General features: G+C 38.8%; 1 protein-coding gene across 1 annotated transcript in view; it reads right to left on the bottom strand.

Annotated features, from left to right (window-relative positions):
* Nucleotides 1-19,953, bottom strand: part of LOC135206052 (neurogenic protein big brain-like) — a 104,646-nt gene extending 84,693 nt beyond the window's left edge. The window contains exons 1-2 of the mRNA XM_064237243.1: nucleotides 19,014-19,953; nucleotides 11,511-11,644 (exon numbers count right to left, since the gene is read on the bottom strand). Of these exons, the coding sequence (XP_064093313.1) occupies nucleotides 11,511-11,644; nucleotides 19,014-19,313 (434 nt within the window). The 5' untranslated portion in view covers nucleotides 19,314-19,953. The remainder of the gene's footprint in view (nucleotides 1-11,510; nucleotides 11,645-19,013) is intronic.
* Between the last annotated feature and the right edge of the window lie 1,955 nt (nucleotides 19,954-21,908).

Raw genomic sequence — 21,908 nt, 5'->3', positions numbered from 1 at the left:
TTTGTGGAATTATATATATATATATAATTAGTGCATGTATGGATGTATGTATATGTATGTAATTCAATATATATGTCTGCGTTCTGGTGCATTTCCCAGAGTCTATATAGAAACCACCGATGATGTTTTCTCGGCCAAAGCCAATACAGCATTCTTCCGACCCCTATCCCTCCACCCCCCCGCCCCCTCCCCCGCGTAGCTTTGACCTCTGGTCAGAGAAGGAACCTCTGGCTATGATACAAAACGTTTGGCCTGACCTGAACACCTAAACAATGTCCATAAATCAGCCTGACCACCTTTTTCACTGTAGTCTTGTAAAACAGAATGAAACGGGAGGATGATTGAAAGTAAAAAATTAGTGAACGCTGAAATAAGCCTTAGCGATCTGGTGTAAATGGCATTTCTGAACAAAAAATGAAAACCGAAAATCAATGTAAAAAAAAGCTGAAGAAGGTATATATTATTACTTACCTGATTTTTTTCGCAGACTTCAACTTGCTAAGGGTAAAATACTATATTATTATTATTACTAAAATAATCTCCGTCTCGCTTTACGAAACGGAATAATATATATATATATATATTATATATATATATATATATAGATATATATATATATATATATATATATATTATATATATATATAAAATGTGTGTGTATTTTAATGAGGCAATTCGGGAAAATGTAAAAGATAATTAATTATTCACGTTCCTCTTGAAGTAATGAGCACGACCACATTTACTTTATCGGGGAGTTCCTATGAATGAATTTTAGACAAGAAATTCTAAATTCGCTCTCTCTCTCTCTTCTCTTCTCCTCTCCTCTCTCGGACGACTGAACGAACAGTTTAAAACCTGCCCTCCTACCAGGGTAAGTGAGCACGCGATGTCTCCTCGGATGGACTGACAAGTCTTTTGAGAGATCATAATCCTTGTAACTCTCTCTCTCTCTCTCTCTCTCTCTCTCTCTCTTCTCTATCTCTCTATCTCTCTCTCTCTCTTCTCTCTCGCTCTCTCTCTGTATGTTCCAAATAGCATCTCTCCTCTTACTTGTTTTGCCCAGCGCACAGAAAGCAGGACTCCCAATCCTTTTATGTCTGGACGTAATAGTTATTAATTATATTAATTACATCTCACACCTACGAACGAAATTCCAGCAGATCTATTTGTAACCAACGAAACACAAGTTAAAAGAAAATATCTAACATACTCAACCCAAGCTTCCCTGTTGCGCCACTTCTGCATTCCCCGTTCGTCTTTTAACAAATTAATTATTTTCAATCGATGAAACTCAGCAATGGCTTACAAACATTAGGGACAAGAGCAGCTCTGAAAACAGCCGCAGGAAAAAAAAAAAAAAAACACATGACTCGCTCGACGAGAATGATTACTCGCGTAAAAACCGCCAGGAACAACAATGACAGTATGTTATCTCATTACGTTCGTGTTTTGTGAACAATTCTGTTCGAGGAACGTACAATTCCCCTCTAGATAAATGTTTCAGAGAGAGAGAGAGAGAGAGAGAGAGAGAGAGAGAGAGAGAGAGAGAGTTTTGTCTGTCCTGTAGCAGCAGTAGTAGTAGTAGTAGTAGTAGTAGTGGGTGGGATAAGCCTTTGAAACGGCTCCCTTGCTTCTTTTATTCCTCCTTTGTTTGTGTTTGCTTGATCTTCTTCTCTCTGAAATACCACATTTCTTTTATAAAATCTTTCCTATTCTCCACTTGCCTCCCTCATTAGTACTACCAATAAGATATATTTGCTACTAATTCCTCTTATTTTCTTGATATGGTTGCTGCATAAAGTACTCAAGGGAAGACCCGCCATCCAAACAGTCAGCTATCCCAATATTAGTGTTATATACGTACATACGCCCGTGACGTCACACAGGATGCGAACGTAAATTGAATTCGGTGCAATGAACCATTTCAGTGTATTCGTCTTCTTTTTCTCTTTCTTTCATTCTGTGCCTGTTCGTCGTGGATTTTCCCCCAGAGAGAGAGAGAGAGAGAGAGAGAGAGAGAGAGAGAGAGAGAGAGAGAGAGAGTGCGATTCACCTCGTCATAACCATTAATGTTACCATTTGAAAGCCACTTACCTATATATAAAAAATAAATATCAATAATTACGTTATAGACATTTCCATCATCATTACCTAAAGTATGAATGTCATTATCATATTCGTTTTCATATAATAATAATAATAATAATAATAATAATAATAATAATAATAATAATAATAATAATAATAATAATAATAAAGTTATCATTATTATTATTATTATTATTATTGGAGATGAAACCTGTTCAGAAACCAGGGTATTTTTAAGTTTTAAAAACACCCTAATCTGTGAATAGAGGTCGACTTCTGAATAATAATAATAATAATAATAATAATAATAATAATAATAATAATAATATTTATTATTATTATTATTATTATTATTATTATTATTATTATATTACTGCAATTGCCTCGGAACTGCAGAGAATTTTTCTCACCGCCCCGAACACTCGACAAGAGTTTCTCTGTCCATTAGAAAAAATGCCATTTCATCCTCCCGGTTATTACAGCTGCCTACCCGGCCGCAACACCTCCTCAGCGGCTACTTGTTGCTTTCGCAAGCAACAAGAACTTGGGGGATCTAAGGCTTTTAAAAGTAACAGATCAATAAATACGCGTCGAAGTTTATTCTCTGGTTGGAGAGTTTTCTCGAATTTCTCGTTCTTCCTTGTTTAAAATGGAAGGTATAATTTTTTTTTTCTTAAATATTATGTAAATAATGATATTTATCATTATTCTTATAATATTAAGAAACTATTTTTCCGTAACAATTGAGAAAAATTACGTTTAAAGCTTTCAATTGTAAATAAATTTGATGCCAACTGTGTTTGTCTTCCTAACATGTAATTGCCATACACAATATCCTTCTCTACTCCAGAACGCCTCACCATTTGCATACCAAGGATGACTCCACAGTCACAAGCAGTCCAGTATATGCAAGAATACCCAACTTGAGAAATGCCCACTGACAAGTGAGGTCAGGGCAGCCACGTTTTCCTTGAAGTTTTTAAAATAATAATAAAAAAAATCTCTGAACTACACAAACCCCCAAAAATCCCTTTCAGAGCCACTCATCATAACTCAGTCCAACTCCCCCTCCTACCAAACTCCTCCTCCTCCTCCCCTCCCCTCCCCTCCCTCTTTCCCACAATAATCATGCCCAATTTCCTTCAATTTACCCAAAGAGGAAACTCATCATCTTCCCTTAACCACTTAGGTGAACCCCACCCCTAAAGTTCGTCCTGGCAACCCCTACTCCCTTTTAGATTTACAACTCCCCCCCACCCCTTCAACATTCCTCCTCCTCCTTCTCCTCCTGTCCCTCTCCCCCAACCTCCCACCTCCTTGCCTCAGCGCTACTGCAGAGTGCTACTGTATTTTCCACAGGCGACGACACATTCCAAACCCAACTGCAACACAAGGGACAGAAAGGAACGAAGCCAGGGCGGGGCAGCACTTGCTGTTTTGGGCGCACGTGGTGTCTGGGGAATTGAATTCGTAATGCACACTTTGTGCTTATAAATCGCAGATGCAAACGGAAACAGGATAAGGTTTTACGGGGACCTAAAATTGTCGTCCCAGATGCCTGCATTAAGGAGTAATCTTTGCTATTATTTTTTTCTATGAAGCTTAATATATTGCAGCGTTTTATTCGTAATTATAACATGGGTCATATCACAGAAAAATCTAACAAGTTTCAAAGATCACTGAGATTTTTTTTACGGATTCACAAATTCCTTCTAATGGATATCAACTCATTCAAGACTCAAATCTTACTAAAAAATCTTCGATCAACGCAATAACCACACTAAAAACACGGTTTATATTCCTACACCTGAAGAAACGACATGAAACCTGCAAGTGTTATGGAGCTAAGAATTAACAATATGACGAGTAAAGAGTTTTAATAATTAAAAGAATGCATTCAAGTAATTTTACTAATCAATGTTCGCTCAAAAGGAAGCTGTAATGTCAAATGTGAAAGCCAATGGATAAAATGAAAGAGCTATTGTCATCTGAAATACAACATCACTAATATTAGTAGCTAGACTATTTCCCACTTTTGCGATATTCAAAAGAATGGAACAAAAGAAGAGAAAAAAAAAAAAACTTCAAACCGCAAAAGCATCTCCTGTGAACAGGCAAACAAAAGAAGAGCAAAAACAAGATGACCCTCATAGTTGCTCAACTAGACTTTAACGAGGCATATTGAGCACAGGAGCACAGACCTTGGCTCAAATGGCAGTCATGCAGGTAGGCATAAAGACAGTGGATACTTAACAGTTACAACATCAAAAACAACAAACTAAAAAAAATCATGCGATTCTCCTTGTACTTTATAATCTACTTATATTCTTATCTACCTATTTATTCATTTGTTAGCTTACTTCTTTTCTAATGACTGATCTCTTCTTTCTGTATTTCATGTTTACCTTCCAGTTACTTCTTTCAAATGAACGTCATATTATTCTTTGGAAGCTGGAATTTTAAGTCAGTGGCCCCTGTGGGCTGGTTCCATATGAACAGGTTCATTTTTTTAATAATAATAATAATAATAATAATAATAATAATAATAATAATAATAATAATAATCAAGTTTTTTGGCTTCTACAGCTCGAGAACCCTGAACGGATTTGAATCTCCAGGGTGGTCAAATACTGAACACTTAAAAACTTCTAGAATGGGAACAAGCTGAAAGTTTCTACTTTTAGAAAGTCGAAACTTCTAGTTTCTTAAATCTGGGAAGTGTAAAAAGGTTTCCAAGATGCTTATCGTTTCACATCCTCCATACTGAATACACGAGAGAGAGAGAGAGAGAGAGAGAGAGAGAGAGAGAGAGAGAGAGAGAGAGAGAGAGAGCCGAGCTCAGAACCATTTCATTAAGTCTTCTTCTTCTTCCTCCTCCTCCTCCTGCCTCCAAAACAAGATAAAAACGAATTCAAGAAATACAAAGGACCAGAGAGATAATATATATTCACCCTAAGGGTACATATAGCCCTGTTTCGAGCCCAGTATGGGCGTTCGAGTGGAACGGTGAAACTGGACTGAGACGACACAAGCGCCTCCCCCCACCAACCCCCAAATAACTGACCCCCCCCTCTCTCTCTCTCTCTCTCATCTCCGCCTTTGAGAGAAATACCTTCTTTCACTTTTTCACCTTTTTCTTGTTGTGCGAGGGAGGGAGGGAGGGAGGGGTGGTGGAGGTCAAGTGATTTGAAACGTGAGAATCTACAGAGAAGAGAAATTCTGGAAGACGAAAGTTTCCTATCGGCAAGTTATCTGATCTCTTCCTTTCCTCTCTTTCCTCTCCACCTCCCAAGACTCACAATAATCTGTGCACTAATATCTCCTGCACACTATATTCATCATCCATTCTCTCCACGGCACCAGGACATTCTCTCTCTCTCTCTCTCTCTCTCTCTCATCCAGCTTAAAATATACATACATACATACATACCCACACACACACACACACACACACACACACATAACATATATATATAATATATATATATATATATATATATATATATATATATATAGACTGGATGAGAGAGAGAGAGAGTAGAGAGAGAGGGAGAGGAAGATAGGGAGAGAGAGAGAAGAGGAGCGAGAGAGACGAGACGAGAGAGAGAGAGAGAGAGAGACTCAAACTCGAGAAAAAGGAAGAGGAATGACAGGCAATCCGTCGCAGGGAATCACAACACGAAAGCCAATTAGTTCATGTTGCAAGCACTCACTCACTCCCAGTTCTATTCCCGAATTCTTGTAACGAACAGCGTGGTCCCCACCACCCGCCACCCCCACCAGTGGCGAGGGAAGCGAGAATTACTAGGAATCTCATCATAATTCCATCGCTTTGTTCATAATTCTGAAAAGACTTCTAAAATGGAAAGGTAAACATCAAAATATACATTAACATTTCTTTTGTTTTGTATATAGTATCGTAGCTCATGCAGTTTCATATGCATACTAAAAATCAGCAAAATCGTTTTGTTCAACATGAAATTTTACCAAATTGTTTTATAGCGTATATATATTTATTATTATTATCATTATATATTGTTGGTAACAATATCGTATCGCTGAATTCTAGGATGAGGATGAAGAAATATTGCACAGTTACGATTTATGCAATGGAAATGTGTGTGGGAATTTGCGGGTATTTCAATTTTACACCAGCTTTGAACTAAACACAAAGTTACTGAACAGAAAAAGAGATCTCTCGCAGAATTATTAAGATATTTTTTCCAGTACGGGATTAGACGCGTACAGTTAGGTTATATATCTTTCATTCTTATTATATACGTGTTTAAACCACCTTATACTACTTGGTTCCCCGTATCTAGACACAACTTATAAAAGCTGTATAAGAAGTATAAGAAACATTCACGAAAAAAACAAGTTTAGAAATTGTATAGAAATCAAAATATTCGAGTGACATCTGAAAGTATAGAAAAAGCATCCTCGTGACTATGAAAAGGTGAAGAGTTTAACTGCAATATACACAATTCTCTGACAGAGACAACTACCAAGTTCTAATTGTAAATAATATTAGCTTTCAAACATACACACTGACAGCACTCCTACCTAAAGCACTTCCATATCCATTTAGGCTTTCAATATAAAATTGTCGACATCCGATCCAACAATGAATAAACACATTACAAAAACACAGTAAACAACCACTCTTCTTCTTCTTCATCAAATTTTACGTGAAGTGACGCTGCTTTCGTATAAGAATCAGTTACGGACAGAAGATGGCAACACCTGGCAACTTGATACAGTAACTATATAGCAACTACCAATTCACGAAATCTATGGGGATCTGCCGACCTCTATTTCCTTTTCCAGACAATTTCTCGTCTCGCGTAATAACAGCCTGCGTCACCATCCCCCTTTCGACGGCATCAGAGAGAGAGAGAGAAGAATGTTTGTCCATTCTGACTGCAGATCTCCAAGTCAACACACAGTTTCCTTCAGTGTTGACAACTTTCAGTTTGCATTTACTCCTGGCTGTCACTTACTGAACTATTCCTTGAGAGAATCTGAGTTCAATGTAGTCAACAGCACAAACGACTTGCATCACATTAAGTTGCACAGAGCGACACTAGCCAAAGGAGAGCTCAATATGGGCATCAGACAATTTCAGTCAATGGCAAACTCGGATTCATAAATAAAAACGCAACACAACAAAAATCATTTCACCTCCTTGCGTTTCATCACATTTTTTTTATTTATTAATTTAATCTTTTTTCTTTCTTTCTTTTATAATAAGAGAGAGTCCTCTCTCTGTTTCCCTTTACCTCCACTTACTTCTTCCTAATGAACACCTTAATATTCTTTGGAAGTTTGAATTTCAAGTCAATAATAATAATAATAATAATAATAATAATAATAATAATAATAATAATAATAATAATAATAATAATAATAATAAACGCCTTAATATTCTTTGGAGGTTTGAATTTAAAGTCAATAATAATAATAATAATAATAATAATAAGAATAATAATTTAATTAAATTAATTAATAATAATAATAATAATAATAATAATAATAATAATAATTCTCAGCAGAACGTGATCACACAACGAATAGATTCATCGCAATGCAACCAAATCCGTGCATCAGTTCTCAAGATATAGTTTAACCAACATTTGCTCACACACGACCAAGACCCTTAGACCTCCAGCTTCTTTACATAAAGGGGCGACGACAAAGCAACAGAGCCGCCCATGACGAAGTTCACACGAACCCCACTCCAAAGTTGGAAGCATAATGCTCAAAATTCTGCCCACAAACACACGTGAAGAGGATAACCCGCTATTACGCGACTGACCTGTGCAATGATTAAGAGTAGTGCGACTTGACTGCTCAGCCACGGGGCTACGAGGAAGGTCCATTTCGTGTTCATAAATACGAAATACAAGCGAATGCTGCTATGAAGTCCATAATTTCAGTAAACTACAGCCTGGTGGAGGAGTGAAACAGCTAACTTGAACTTTAACTTTTTACGATCAGACTTGGCAATATTATTAGTAATTAAAAATCAACACAAAACATAAAAGTTGAAAGTTGACCATAAGGTTAATTTCCATAACAATAAGAGAGAGAGAGAGAGAGAGAGAGAGAGAGAGAGAGAGAGAGAGAGAGAGAGAGAGAGGTACTGGATCCTACTATAAATCGTGATTTGAAAGCAAGATGTGCAGAGGAGGGCTATTTACAAAGAAAGGATTCCTGAAGAAGATACACAAAGATGGAGGAGGGGCGGGAGGGGAGCGTGAGAGAAGAAGGCTCTGCTAATGCGATCTCACTCCAGTTGAATACTCTCTTCTCTATCTCTCTCTCTCTCCTCTCTCTCTCTCTCTCTCTCTCTCTCGGATATGTGGGACAAACAACGACGCCGACCCGTCATGACCTCTCGAATTTTCTCATGGGAAGGAATGGTGGTTGAAGATGGGCGAGAAAAAAATATGGTTATAGCAGGTACCTCCTCCTCCTCCTCCTCCTCCGCCTCCTCCTTGGTAAGCCAACTCCTCCTCAGGTGGGTATACGCAAGATCACAATCACTTTCACTCACGACGCGCCGTTGCAGCAAGGTATACCCAACCAAAGTCGTCGGGGCCAAGAAAATGGGCATGGGAATGCTATACTCAAATGGGGGTTCGAAGTCATAAAGCAAAAAGATATGATGACATGGAAGGAACAGACCTCTGGAGCAAGGGTGAGTGGAATGTTTCAAGTGTAAAAATAATTCTGCTGGGAACAATGTTGTATATGTAATGAAAACTTTCATTTTGTGCCATAGAACCCCACAGGAATAATCGAATGGATGAAAAACTTTCGACACCGACACAACAAAGATTTTAAAATTAACGTCAGAACCACAGACATTTATTGTGATAAGTAACATTTTTTTTTCATTTTTTTTTTCTATTCAAATTTCACGCATCAGTACTTCCAGGACACAAGAAAGGAGGAGGAGGAGGAGGAGGAGGAGGAGGAGGAGGAGGAGGAGGAGGAGGAGGAGGAGGAGGAGGAGGAGGAGGAGGAGTAGAGAAGCAAGTTGGAGGAAACGTGGGAGGAATAGGCCGTAATGAGAGAGAGAGAGAGAGAGAGAGAGAGAGAGAGAGAGAGAGAGAGAGAGAGAGAGAGACTCGTTCTCCTTGAAATCCTCATCATCCATCGTTCAGCCTTCGGCCGATGCATCTCTTACATTCGCTTAAAACTTCATCCCGAAAAAATTTTTCCCAAAGGCGGTTTCGAACGGTATCTGTCATTTGAACGGGAAATTCCTTGGCATATTAAGGCAGCTGCATCTCTCCAAGTGATTCAAGTCATACAATGAAATCAGTCTTATTATTACAATTTTCGGAAAACGGAAAAACTTGCAAGGTAGGCATCAACATAAATCTGAACGCCAAGGAAAATCACTAAAAGTTAAATCTTCCAAATAAAAAAATACGAGAGATCGACAGATAAAAAAAAAAAAAAAAAAAAAAAAAAAAACAGGTGTTGAGAAAGCTTAATAAAAAAAAACGCAATAAAACGAAACGGGGAAAATATCGAAACGATAAGAGAACACAAGATGAAAAGTGATAGAAATTGTCTTCGCAACCTCAATTATGTCGACGACACCACGCCTTCCAATCAGGCGAGAACATGACAATTACCGAGAGGATTGTCGATCCTCCGGTCATATATTTCATGGCCTCTTGTACAGTATCTCTCTCTCTCTCTCTCTCTCTCTCTCTCTCTCACAAACACAGACCTGAAATTTACCTCTTTGATTTATTCAAGTTAAATGAAGACAAACATCCCAGAGAATTGCTCTCTCTCTCTCTCTCTCTCTCTCTCTCTCTCTCTCTCTCTCTCTCTCTCTCTCCATCTCTCTCTCTCTCAAAATTTCCCTCTACGATTAAGTTAAATGAAAATAAACGTTCCTAAGAATTTCTCTCTCTCTCTCTCTCTCTCTCTCTCTCTCTCTCTCTCTCTCTCTCTCTCCTTAAAATTATATAGTCTAGAAAGGAGAAGAGAACGCTACATGATAATTCAGGCATGAAAACAGATAGAAGGAATAGCAGAAAACATCATGGAACTAAAAATATCAGAAAGAGCAAGCAGAGGTAGATTAATAGTGCCCAAAACTATACCAGGAAAAATAAGGAAAACACACAGGACATTAATCCACTACGCACCAGCATCGATAATGCAGCGTCTATTCAATGCGTTGCCAGCTCATCTGAGGAATATATCAGGAGTGAGCGTAGATGTGTTTAAAAATAAGCTCGACAAATATCTAAACTGCATCCCAGACCATCCAAGATTGGAAGATGCAAAATGTACCGGAAGATGTACTAGCAACTCTCTGGTAGACATTAGAGGTGCCTCACACTGAGGGACCTGGGGCAACCCGAACGAACTGTAAGGTCTGTAAGGTAAGGTCTCTCTTTATTTGTTTATTTATTTTTATTTATTTATCTATTTATACATTTTTATTTGTTTATATATTTATTTTTATTTATCTTACCTGAACTTTCCCCTCTGAGACCGAGTCAAGTTAAATGAAAATTAACATTCCAGAGAATTAGTACATATTCACTTTGAACATTAATGATATATATACGGTTGAACTCCGCCATACCTTCATTTCTGAGAGTTTGGGATTTCGTTGGTCATTAAACAACAACGAAAAGAGAAGCTGGTGTGACCAAAATATGATGATAATTTATACAGGAATAATAATGCAAGATTGAAAAGAAGAAAGCAACATGTGGTTAATTCGATACCTTCTCTTTTACGAATTGGCCTCCAAAGACAGAGAGAGAGAGAGAGAGAGAGAGAGAGAGAGAGAGAGAGAGAGAGAGAGAGAGAGAGAGAGAGAGAGAGAGGAGAATCTTTTGTCTTTAGACATATACCTATAGTGAGAGAGAGAGAGAGAGAGAGAGAGAGAGTTAAAGCTTTAGACATAAATTACTGAGAGAGAGAGAGAGAGAGGAGAATCTTTTGTCTTTAGACATATATTAGTGAGAGAGAGAGAGAGAGAGAGAGAGAGAGAGAGAGAGAGAGAGAGAGAGAGAGAGAGAGAGAGAGAGAGAGAGAATCTTTTTTCTTTAGATAAATTATGATGAGAGAGAGAGAGAGAGAGAGAGAGAGAGAGAGAGAGAGAGAGAGAGAGAGAGAGAATCTTTTGTCTTTAGACATAAATTACATTACTGAGAGAGAGAGAGAGAGAGAGAGAGAGAGAGGAGAGAGAGAGAGAGAATCTTTTGTCTTTAGACATAAATTACATTACTGAGAGAGAGAGAGAGAGAGAGAGAGAGAGAGAGAGAGAGAGAATCTTTTGTCTTTAGACATAAATTACATTACTGAGAGAGAGAGAGAGAAGGCCTTCTTCACAAAAAACTTCCCTCGCAAACGAGAAATCAGAGAACCTGCAAACTCACCCATAGAGAAGAGCTGCCCCGGCGATTCCTCCCCCCAGCTGCGCCAAAATGAACATGGCCGCCCTCAGGGGGGACACTCGGCGTGTCACTGCCAGGGTCACCGTGACGGCTGGGTTGACGTGACCTCCGGACACCTGGTGGTGTAAGAGAAGAAACGGTGAAATCAGTACGACCTTGCTTTCAAAAAGTATTTTATTTTTTTATTTATCCGTTATAAACACCACATAAGAAAACAAAACACATATGGAAAGCGAAAATATACCTCCCCTACATGGGTAGGTGTTCACAGCTGTGCAGATGTTATTTCATCATTTCCCTCCCAAATGGCTACAGTCTGTTAATAGTAAAACTGGTTTTGATAATATGGCGAAATGGATGAGTACCCACTGTGTTTTTACTAAAATACTGATATCCTTTTTAGTTACATGCATCACATAGATAGCAAAACACATAAGAGAAGTTCACAGCTGTTGCAGATGCTATTAATATCACCATGCTCTGAAAAACTGAAATAAATTATATATTTTGACACATTATTTACAGGTATTCACAGCTGTATGTATGTTATTTATACACTCCCCTTCCAAATATAGTCTATTACGGGTTCACCCAGTGCTATACGCACTGGGATGTCATGGTATGGACTAGATATATACTGAACTAGCGTCGGAATTAACTTATGGTCTTTCCTCCAGTGCTGTGATTCTTTAATTAACTAGTATATCTCCATGCATATCTACACAAAATACTGCAAAATCCTACGTATTCATAGTATATATGACTAAAAAGGCTACAATGAAATGTGTACCGGTAATGTATCATTATAAATACACAGGCTAGACATGGCGCCTACATAACAAAGGGGAATTTAGCCACCAAAGATTTCTAAGAGCAGACATTAATTTGCTTAGCACCAAAACAGTAGCCTAAGTAACCAAAATAAGGAAGGAACGTGCCAACGAAGGTAGGTCCTTACATTCTTCAACCGTGTGGCCCAGGGCCAAGGGCAATCAATATTTCATATTCGGATCCTCAGACTAATTTAGTAAAATAATAAATCATACCCTTCAAAGACTGAGTGCCACAATGACTTATACAGTGAGCGCTTAGATATTTATGTGGTAGTCTATCTCATTTTGACTCTAATGGACACTGGTCCATTACCAAATGCTTTCTCCCAACAGATACATGACAACCAACAGGTCTGTTTCTTTTTTTGACACAGCATCCTTACAAGTTACAACACTAGAATCTGTTCTTTTTTTTTTCTTTTTTACAATAACTTTATGACAACCAACAGGTCTGTTTTTTTTTTTTTTTTTTTTTTTTTTTTTTGTTTTTTTTTTTTTTTTTTTTTTTTTTTTTTTACAGCATCCTTACAAGTTACAACACAACAATCTGTCTGTTCTCTTTTTTCATAATAACTTCAGTGATGAACCAGTGTCTTTCACAGTTGACTTCTTAATGCAGAGGGCTTTGTCGTTTATAAACAGATAACAAGATTCTTGTCTTTAATAAAACAGGCCCTTGTCCTGTATGAAAACAGAAATGTGTCTTATATCTCATAAAAACAAAAATGAAACGTGCTTCTTGCCTTTGTTGGGGGGGGGGGGTGGGGGGGGGGGAGGGGGAGTTTTGTCCACAAACGAGATTCTTGCCACCTATAAAAATAATGAAATCTGTCCTTCATGAGGAAAATCCTCGTCCTCAATAACAATCAAAACAAGCATCTACTCTCCTTAATACAAAAGAAGTATTTCCGTCATTTATAAATCCAAATAGAGATTCTCGTCTTTAAAAAAATAAATTTTGAAGTGCTTTCAGAAACAAATTCCAAAGTACGAGGCTTCGGCCAATTCAAAATTTTAAGAAAGCAGCTACCACAAGATAAGGATTCCAATACGAATACTGTCTTAAGCCTCACACACACACACGAGAGAGAGAGAGAGAGAGAGAGAGAGAGAGAGAGAGAGAGAGAGAGAGAGAGAGAGAGAGAGAGAGAGAGAGACCTTTAGTCTGTGAAACATGAGGCCTAATGAAAAAAAACTTCGTTGAATAGTAAAAAAGAAAACTATAATTAAGGATTTAAAAAAAAATAAATAAAGGTCTTGCACAGGACACGGAACCCCTTTCTACAATGTAGCCTCAGGGAAAGGCTCTGGGGTTCTCCAGCGTAAGTTAATAACTGCTCACTGTAACGTTGATTGTTGAAAAGCCAGAAAAAAGTTTTTCTCCACCGACTTGGCCAAAAGGGGAACTGAAATCCCAAGTGAGTCTAAAACTACCTTTACCGTACCGCTGAGATTACGCCCGAGAGAGAGAGAGAGAGAGAGAGAGAGAGAGAGAGAGAGAGAGAGAGAGAGAGAGAGAGTTTCCACTAATAAATTTCCAATTCCACGACTTCTTTGCCCCTTTATAACCTTGTGGTGACCACGGATTACGGCACATGTCACCTTCGATGGCTTTGAGCAACCGCGTACCGTAGGCCTATACAAGCTGCTACTCTGACCTGTACTACAGGAATGGTTACCTTTGGCAAAGATAGAAATGTATCCCCTCACCATTTGCCAAGAATACCGTTTACCTGCATGGGCGATTTATAAAGACTAATTCGTGTGGCAACGATTCACAATGAGGCCTGCGAGCCAAATTGTTAATTGCGAAAGCTCATACAAATTCAGCTACTGAAAAGCGGCTGATTGTTTGCTAATGCCATTTAGCGATAAAGCTCCAACGTCTATTACAGTAACAATTGCCTTATAATCATTACAATTGCCGTTAAATACTTATAATACGGATTAAGAGCAGATTGCTAGTCCCGTATAAAGGCTGAAAATTCCATTACCTATTCTACAGTCGGAGCACTCACGGCAGACATTCGTCCTACCAATTAAAAAGTTTCACGGCACTATTCTGGTTTTCGTGACCTACACGCGGGAAGGAAAGTTACGTACAATTAAATGCATTCCAGCATAGGGAGAAGACTCTGTCAGCCTTAAATACTACAACTATAAATATCATTATTATTAGAACCTACGAAAAAAAGTAAACATTTGTAGACGAGCTTCGCATTAAAGACGAGGAAGCCTTGATTTGCAATTATCACATCAGCTTTATTAGCAAAATACCAGACGTCGACTTGGCGGTGCGCGCACCCAATACAGCCAAAACGATCACGTGCCATCAATCCATCAATTCCTCAAACTGGTTGATCGTCCATTATTCGCTGCCAGGACTAATTAGTCACGCTTGCCAAACCTGTCCCTTCCAAAGCCCTTCACTGCTTTGCAATCTCGGATTACACGACGCACCGGAAGCAGCATCAGGATTAGGCTAATAGAGTCAAGGGGTAGTCCTATAGAGTCCGCCTCACCAACATTAAGGGTAATCTCGCTCATGACGTCCATGACTGCTTTCGGTCGAGGTTAAGGTCTAGAAAAGTCATCTGTCAGTATTTGACCTTACAAGACCTTGGGAACCACACCTGGCCCGGATTAACATGAGTAGACCTAATGTATTAGCCAAATGGCAAAAAAGAAAGACAAAAAAGTACTAATGGTGAATTATTCATGTCCTTTAGCTAAGCAGTACCTGGAGATTGACGGGACCTCTCTCATCTATTCGACAAACATCTGCTATAGTGACCATTCATTTCCTCTTTTTAAAACTTCTAAGGTAAGCTTCCGAGCATCCAGCAACGTCACAAAGATGAGCAGTAACTGGTCATTACGAAGCGTAATCTCCTGGTGGAGCGTAGTACTAAAGAGAAATACTGGGTATGAAATTTAAGTATGAAAATAAACGTGATAATTAAGCCGGGAAACGCAGACCCTGCATCACTTTCCATTTACTGTAGCACTCACCGAACTATCAAAACAGTATATAATGCATTTGCATAATAGGCTACTTTCAGAATGAAACTGTAAACTAATTAGCCTAAATACTTCACGTTCCTCATTACAGTCAGAATTTGTTATAATCATGAAATATTCTCTCTCATACAATCAACTCTTTCAATATTAGGGCAAAGAAATACAATCATCATTACCTCATCCACTCTGCACGTTGGAGAGCCCTTGAAAAGGTAATGAAAGCAGGCGAGAAAGGCACGAGGAGGAAGGAAGTCCAAAAAGAAGCTTTGCCTTGAAGAATAATTCAAACACAGCTGAAACAAATATCGAAAGAGCAAACATCCCGAATAAGCAAAATTTGGCAAAGCATACAAAGGCCACTCCCAATCTCAGAGTTCCTCGGAGGTTGGATAAAGGTAATGAAACGTTGGAGTGTTTATAAACATATATTATATATATATATATACTATATATATATATATATATAGATATATATATATATCAATATATCCACAGGTGAAAAATAAGAGACAGGGTGTAGGTCCTGACCGGTTTCGGCTTTATTTTCAAGCCACTGACAAAGGCCGTCAGGACCTACACCCTGTCTCTTATTTTCACCTGGGATATGTGTGATAAACGAATCACGTACTAAAGTGATTATAATCATATATGTATATATATATATATATATATATATATATATATATATATATATATAAACTGGTAAAACTGTTACAACACAATTCCACCTAATAAAAGGAGCCCATAAAAAACGCCACTTATTAGATGATAATATACACATGCACGGCCGCACATGTGTGAGCGAGTATTATAGGGCATTCAATAGCTTGGGAACCTGTGCAGGATGAGTCTAGTGGGGGTTTGTGAACCCCTTGGAGAAGGGAAGTCCTATAGCCTACATCGAGTACCTCATTTAAAAAGAATTGTTCTTTTCACGACTATCAGACGATGAGGACAGACAGTCCTGGAAAGTTTGTAACTTTTTCTTTGGCGATAAAACATCTGTTAGATGCCATACTGTTTAAATGGGGTCGTGTTATTGTATGTATTGTACGTACGTGTGTATATATATATATATATATATATATATATATATATACATATATATATATATATACACACACACACACACACATATATATATATATATATATATATATAACAACCATTTTCAAGAAAAGTGTACAGTAACAAAATGGGACCTATCTCCTAAAATAAACATGGAAAATGAGAAGACTGACACGAGAGGAAATTCCCTCCTTGCAACTTCTTCAGCAGAGTTAATTAACTAATTACAGAATAAATGGACTTTTATGGTGAAGAGACGAGACGGACGTGGCCGCCAAACCAGACATAGTCACGCCGTGAAAAAAACGCGTTGATGGACTTTCCTTATTATTGAGAGACACACGGACCTCTTTAACAGAAGCACGTGAAGTGGTTCTGGTAGCACGGAGGAAGACTGAATTTCAGTTTATATACGTCTAAAATGCATATATAATATATCTAGTAAGTTAACCAGATGATGCCGTGCAGTGTGGAGAATATGCTCCAGTCTACATCTTCAAAAACATCACAGTTTAATTGTTACGTATACGATTACGGTTCAACAATTAGGCCTATACTATACTATACTATACTATACTCTGTTTTTTTCCATCGGTCCATCCGCCTGTGGCGTTTTCGCATGGTAACACTGCGCCCGGACTTTTAAATAGTTACGTTGTGTAAGTTTTAGGTAAATAAAAGGATATCTGGGAGTACATTTGAAACTTTAAAGTGTTTTAATAAATTACTGTATGCTAATTACACCGTTAATATTCGAAATAGGATATTATTATTATTGTTGAATGTAAGCTGAATGTAACTATCTAAAGCCCGGGACGCAGTGTTACCATACGCATACACCACAGCCGGATGGACAGACGGAAAAAAAACAGTATAGTGATCTCCATTCAGTTCTGCTCATGGAGGTATGACACCTCCGTGGTTCTGCTAAATGAACGCATCCAACGTTATACATGGCAACCGTCGAGGACTTCTTTTGTAAATGTAAGGGAAAAAAAAGTTCAAGAATTCTTTTATAAATGAACGAAAAAATGCAAGGCTTATGCTACTGACTGGCTGGCAAACACAAGCCGGTACAATGAACTGCCTCTAATTAATTTACCCTAGCTTTCCGAACACAACACCTACCTAACTTCTATCAGTTTGGCGTGCCTCAAAATACAACTTACGAGGCTTATTCCGATATCAGCAAGTTGACAGGGTTAAGCAACATAAAACTTTATATCATACCAATGAAACAATCTGCATGAGAACCTAATAGGCCAGTTAATAACCATATGACCATTGAATAATGCAGCCAGGTTTAATGTTACTGTCTTCGATGAAGCCTGCTAGATGCTCATACACCCGGCTTCTGATCATGCGGTAACCGTGATTTTATAAACTACAGAAGTAGGTTATTTACTATACTCCGTTTTTTTCCATCTGTCCATCCGCCTCTGGTGTTTGCGTATGGTAACACTGCGTCCTGGGCTTTAGATGGTTACATTCAACATTAATAATAACAACCCTATTTCGAATGTATATTAACGGTGTAATTCGCATACAGTAAATTATTAAAACACTTTTCAGTCGCAAATGTACGCCCAGATATCCTTTTGTTTACATCAAACTTACACATAGCGTAACTATTTAAAGCCCCGGACGCAGTGTTACCATACGCAAACACCACAGGCGGATGGACATATGGAAAAAAAAAACAGAGTATAGTCTAGTTGCTGCAACTGTACGTAGTACAGCAGCTGATTTCCAAGTACCTAAAATGGACAAAAGTGTACCACTTTCATATTATCGCCTTTCATAAATAATGAGCTGAATTTCACTACATGCTGCAGCGAAACACATGTAAACCACGTAAGCTGTAGTGTAGAGCTAGGCCTATAATTATATTTATAATCTTTAACGTTATATTACAACCGTACAAAGATCCTTTACATCAGCACAACTGTTCACCATAAAAGATACAAATATCTTCATTAGACGAAGGCTTGACATAAAGCATAATCCCTGTAGACTTAAAGGTCCCACATATCCGGGAGAGAGAGAGAGAGAGAGAGAGAGAGAGAGAGAGAGAGAGAGAGAGAGAGAGAGAGAGAGAGAGAGAGGGGGAGTAAATTAAGATTACAGTAACACTGGACTACACAAGCTGCCCATTGAAGATAACAGACGATGTGCCCATATGGCACGTGCAAGCGTACGTGCAATAAAGTATAATTGGATCAATAAAGCATTTGGTTTCGCATTTGACCCATACCTATAAAAAAATCCACACATAAAAGACATTCTTGCATATTTAATCTCATAATTTGCAAGTTGACAGTCATTCCTATGATTTTATTACTAGTTAGGTATATGCGTAAAATTTAGAGACCTCTCTGCAAGCATCTCCAATGCCTAGGCCTCGTAATCCCTATAGCCTAGCACACAAAAGGGGGCTAGCATCCAAATACCTAACTTTATCATTGGAAAAATCATGTAATTTTAATTAAAATATCCTCAGACATAATATTGGAAATAAACTAAAAACTACAATCCATCGAAAACTTAAAAGAGTTATACCGACCTGCCCAAAGCTGTGAACGAGTATGGCCATGCCCAAACCAGCAACCAGGGCAATTGTCAGCTGCCCTTCGGGCGTGGGCGTCTTCCCCGTCCAGGGGCTATATGCCCCGCACACCAAAAACACGTAGAACACGGTGGCCAGGCATTCTGCTATCACGGCCCTCCATAACTCTAAGGTCCGCACTTCTGCTATCATGGGAGGCCGAGGGGGCGGGTTGGGGTCGGGGCGAAGACTCTCCAATTTGTCCAAGAGCGTCAGAAGTTGGGTTTCTAAGGTCCCACCTACAACTGAACTTCCCATTTTCGGTTGCTTTGTAATGTCCTTTATTAAAATTGAGATGGCTTTTTTGGTTGTATCCCTAAGGGATTATAAAACCCACTAAAGGTTTGTTTCGTTTTATCCCTAAAGGGTTATATAGGTTAACCCTGATAAAGGTTTCGGATACAAACCCTAGTAATTTCGGGCGGAATGCCCCCCTCTTGTAGCCCGGGCGATAATGGCTACTTCACTGCTGAGGCTACGATCATTTTGGCAAAGTCCATTTGACAGCTGTTAAACTAGGCGTGAAAAAATTATTTATAAATCAGTGATTTTCCATGTCAGATACGTTCACATCACTCAAGCAATTATGAAATGAGTATATTCACGATAAAAACACGGGCATCAAGTCCTTGGTGCGGGTTGCCCCCTGGCCCAGAACTGCCAAAAATACCCCGGCCCACAAAATCGAAATCACAGTCGCTCACTGGTGTCTCGAATGACCACTTCGTCGCCTCCAGTAACATCTGCACTTCCCGAATGCTCCGAATTACTCGAAAGGGTCACACTACTATCCGTGCACGACTCGAACCCAGCACATGGCACCACGAGGCAACACTCGGAGCGGGACACCTCCACTCTTCTCGGTAGATAATACTCGACTAAGGAGCGTTTACATTCTGGTGACGCGCGGGCTGCCGCCTGCCTGGTTGACGCCATGGCAACACTTCCCCCCCTCCCCCAACACATCCCCCCATACCCTGTACGATCATTGAAGAAACAGAGACACATACATCTGAAATAAAGGCATACGGACAACATCCCTTAAATACGCATTAAAACGTGTGGTTTAGGTAAATCACAGACTTGTCACGTGGATCATTGGATAAAAATTAAGAGAATCCTTGTTGGTTGACGCCATGGCAACATCTATCCCCTCCCCATACCCCGAACGATCATTGAAGAAAGGGAGACAGATATTTCTGAGATGAAAGATAACCGCCAATATCCCTTAAATACGCATAAAAACATATGGTTTTTGGTATGTTACAAACTCATCACGCGAATGACTGGATAACAGTAAGATGAATGTAACTGTCCAGAGACGTTAAGACTTTCCATTCATTTCAAAAACTGAGATATATATCGCTTAGCAGATACGACTGAGGTGGCAGAAAGGATAGTGACGATGTCATGGAGAGAAAAAAAAAAATGTAAACAGATGCCTTATCAAGAATGTTTCCTCGTTGTTCCTTGCATGCTGCTTGTAAACTTATTCTCCGATTCATTTAAGCCAAACGAAGATGGGAGGTGTATACAACTGGTAGAGTAATTATTGTTTACGGTATCGTGCGTCAGCCAGCGTCGTGCAATGAACGGCTCCATTTACGGTCTTCTCTCGTTTTTCAGTACCGCCAAAATTTTCGTCTTTGTTGACAGACAGACAGACAGACAGAGATGCTGCCTCTCTAGGCCAATAATCAGCTGTAGTAAATAATTTGTTGTAATCCAGAGCTACTCCTGTAAAGACGTTAAACACGGTCCGCTGAAACGCATGTTTAAGTAATCCGGTAATCTAACTATATGTGTACAACAGCCTGAAGCCCGACCGTTTATTTGTTCGCGTAAATTAAATGAGCCAGAGTCTGACTGAATTAGAGAAGAGTAAACATGGGCTCAGAAATCTCAGCGTGTATTTATTCATTAAAAGATCTCACGATATTGACGGAACGTGAGGCAGGGGCGGTGTTTATCTGTTTGCTTATGTGTTCATTGAATATTACACCATATTCGAGGGTAAAAGGCGGGACTCCGGTTCGTTGCTGTGTAAAAGGGGAAATATGCACCCGCTTTAGAAATCAGTGAAATGTAAGTATTGATCCATATTTAAATTAAGTCTCAAGCTGTGTAAGTAGTCAATAATTTAACCTCATTCCACTGAATCTAATCAGAGGGACTCAGTTAGCCGAAGGTAACGCCAGATAGTTTTCAATTATTCAATCCTGAAAACGTTCTACCCTGCAAAATCAAAATTAATGACCAATAAATTCAACACTGGGCCAGTTTTCAATTTCCGTCTTCCAGAGTTGGTTGGTCGGTTAATATTCATCACGGTCAAGGAAAAATTAGACAGTGGTTTAGATTGAAGCCCGCCACTAACGTTCAGTTATGCCTGCTCAGTTATAACTGCGCAGGCAAATCTTCGCGACTTACGTATCCCTCAGGAGAGGTGGAACATACATCCTACTTATGTGAACTCTCACTCGAGACTGAGTTTCTAGCCCTGTGATTGGCTTATCAACTGTCAATCAGGAGCGTCGTAAGGGACTAGCCTAAGCATCAGATGCACGGGTGATGTGAATTTACTATGTCAATAGGGGTGCCAGTCGTCCTTTATTTCAAATCGCTGAAGTCCGCCAAAAGTCACAACAAATATCTTTAAAAACGAGAAGCTTGTGTAAAGGTATGGTCAAAGTATATTCAAGCTTGTGGATACATTTAAACCTTAATTTTAACAATATGGCTCTAAACTCGACTAACATAACATAAAGAACAGCGTTTCTTTATGAATTTCCAAGTTTTCCATATTTATATTTACTCGGCAACTCTATGACTACTAAATCAGTCAGCATAATG

This window comes from Macrobrachium nipponense, chromosome 29, assembly GCF_015104395.2.
Source record: "Macrobrachium nipponense isolate FS-2020 chromosome 29, ASM1510439v2, whole genome shotgun sequence".
NCBI lineage: Eukaryota > Metazoa > Arthropoda > Malacostraca > Decapoda > Palaemonidae > Macrobrachium > Macrobrachium nipponense.
Note: the sequence above shows the minus strand (reverse complement) of the source record. Positions and strands in the feature narration are given on the sequence as shown.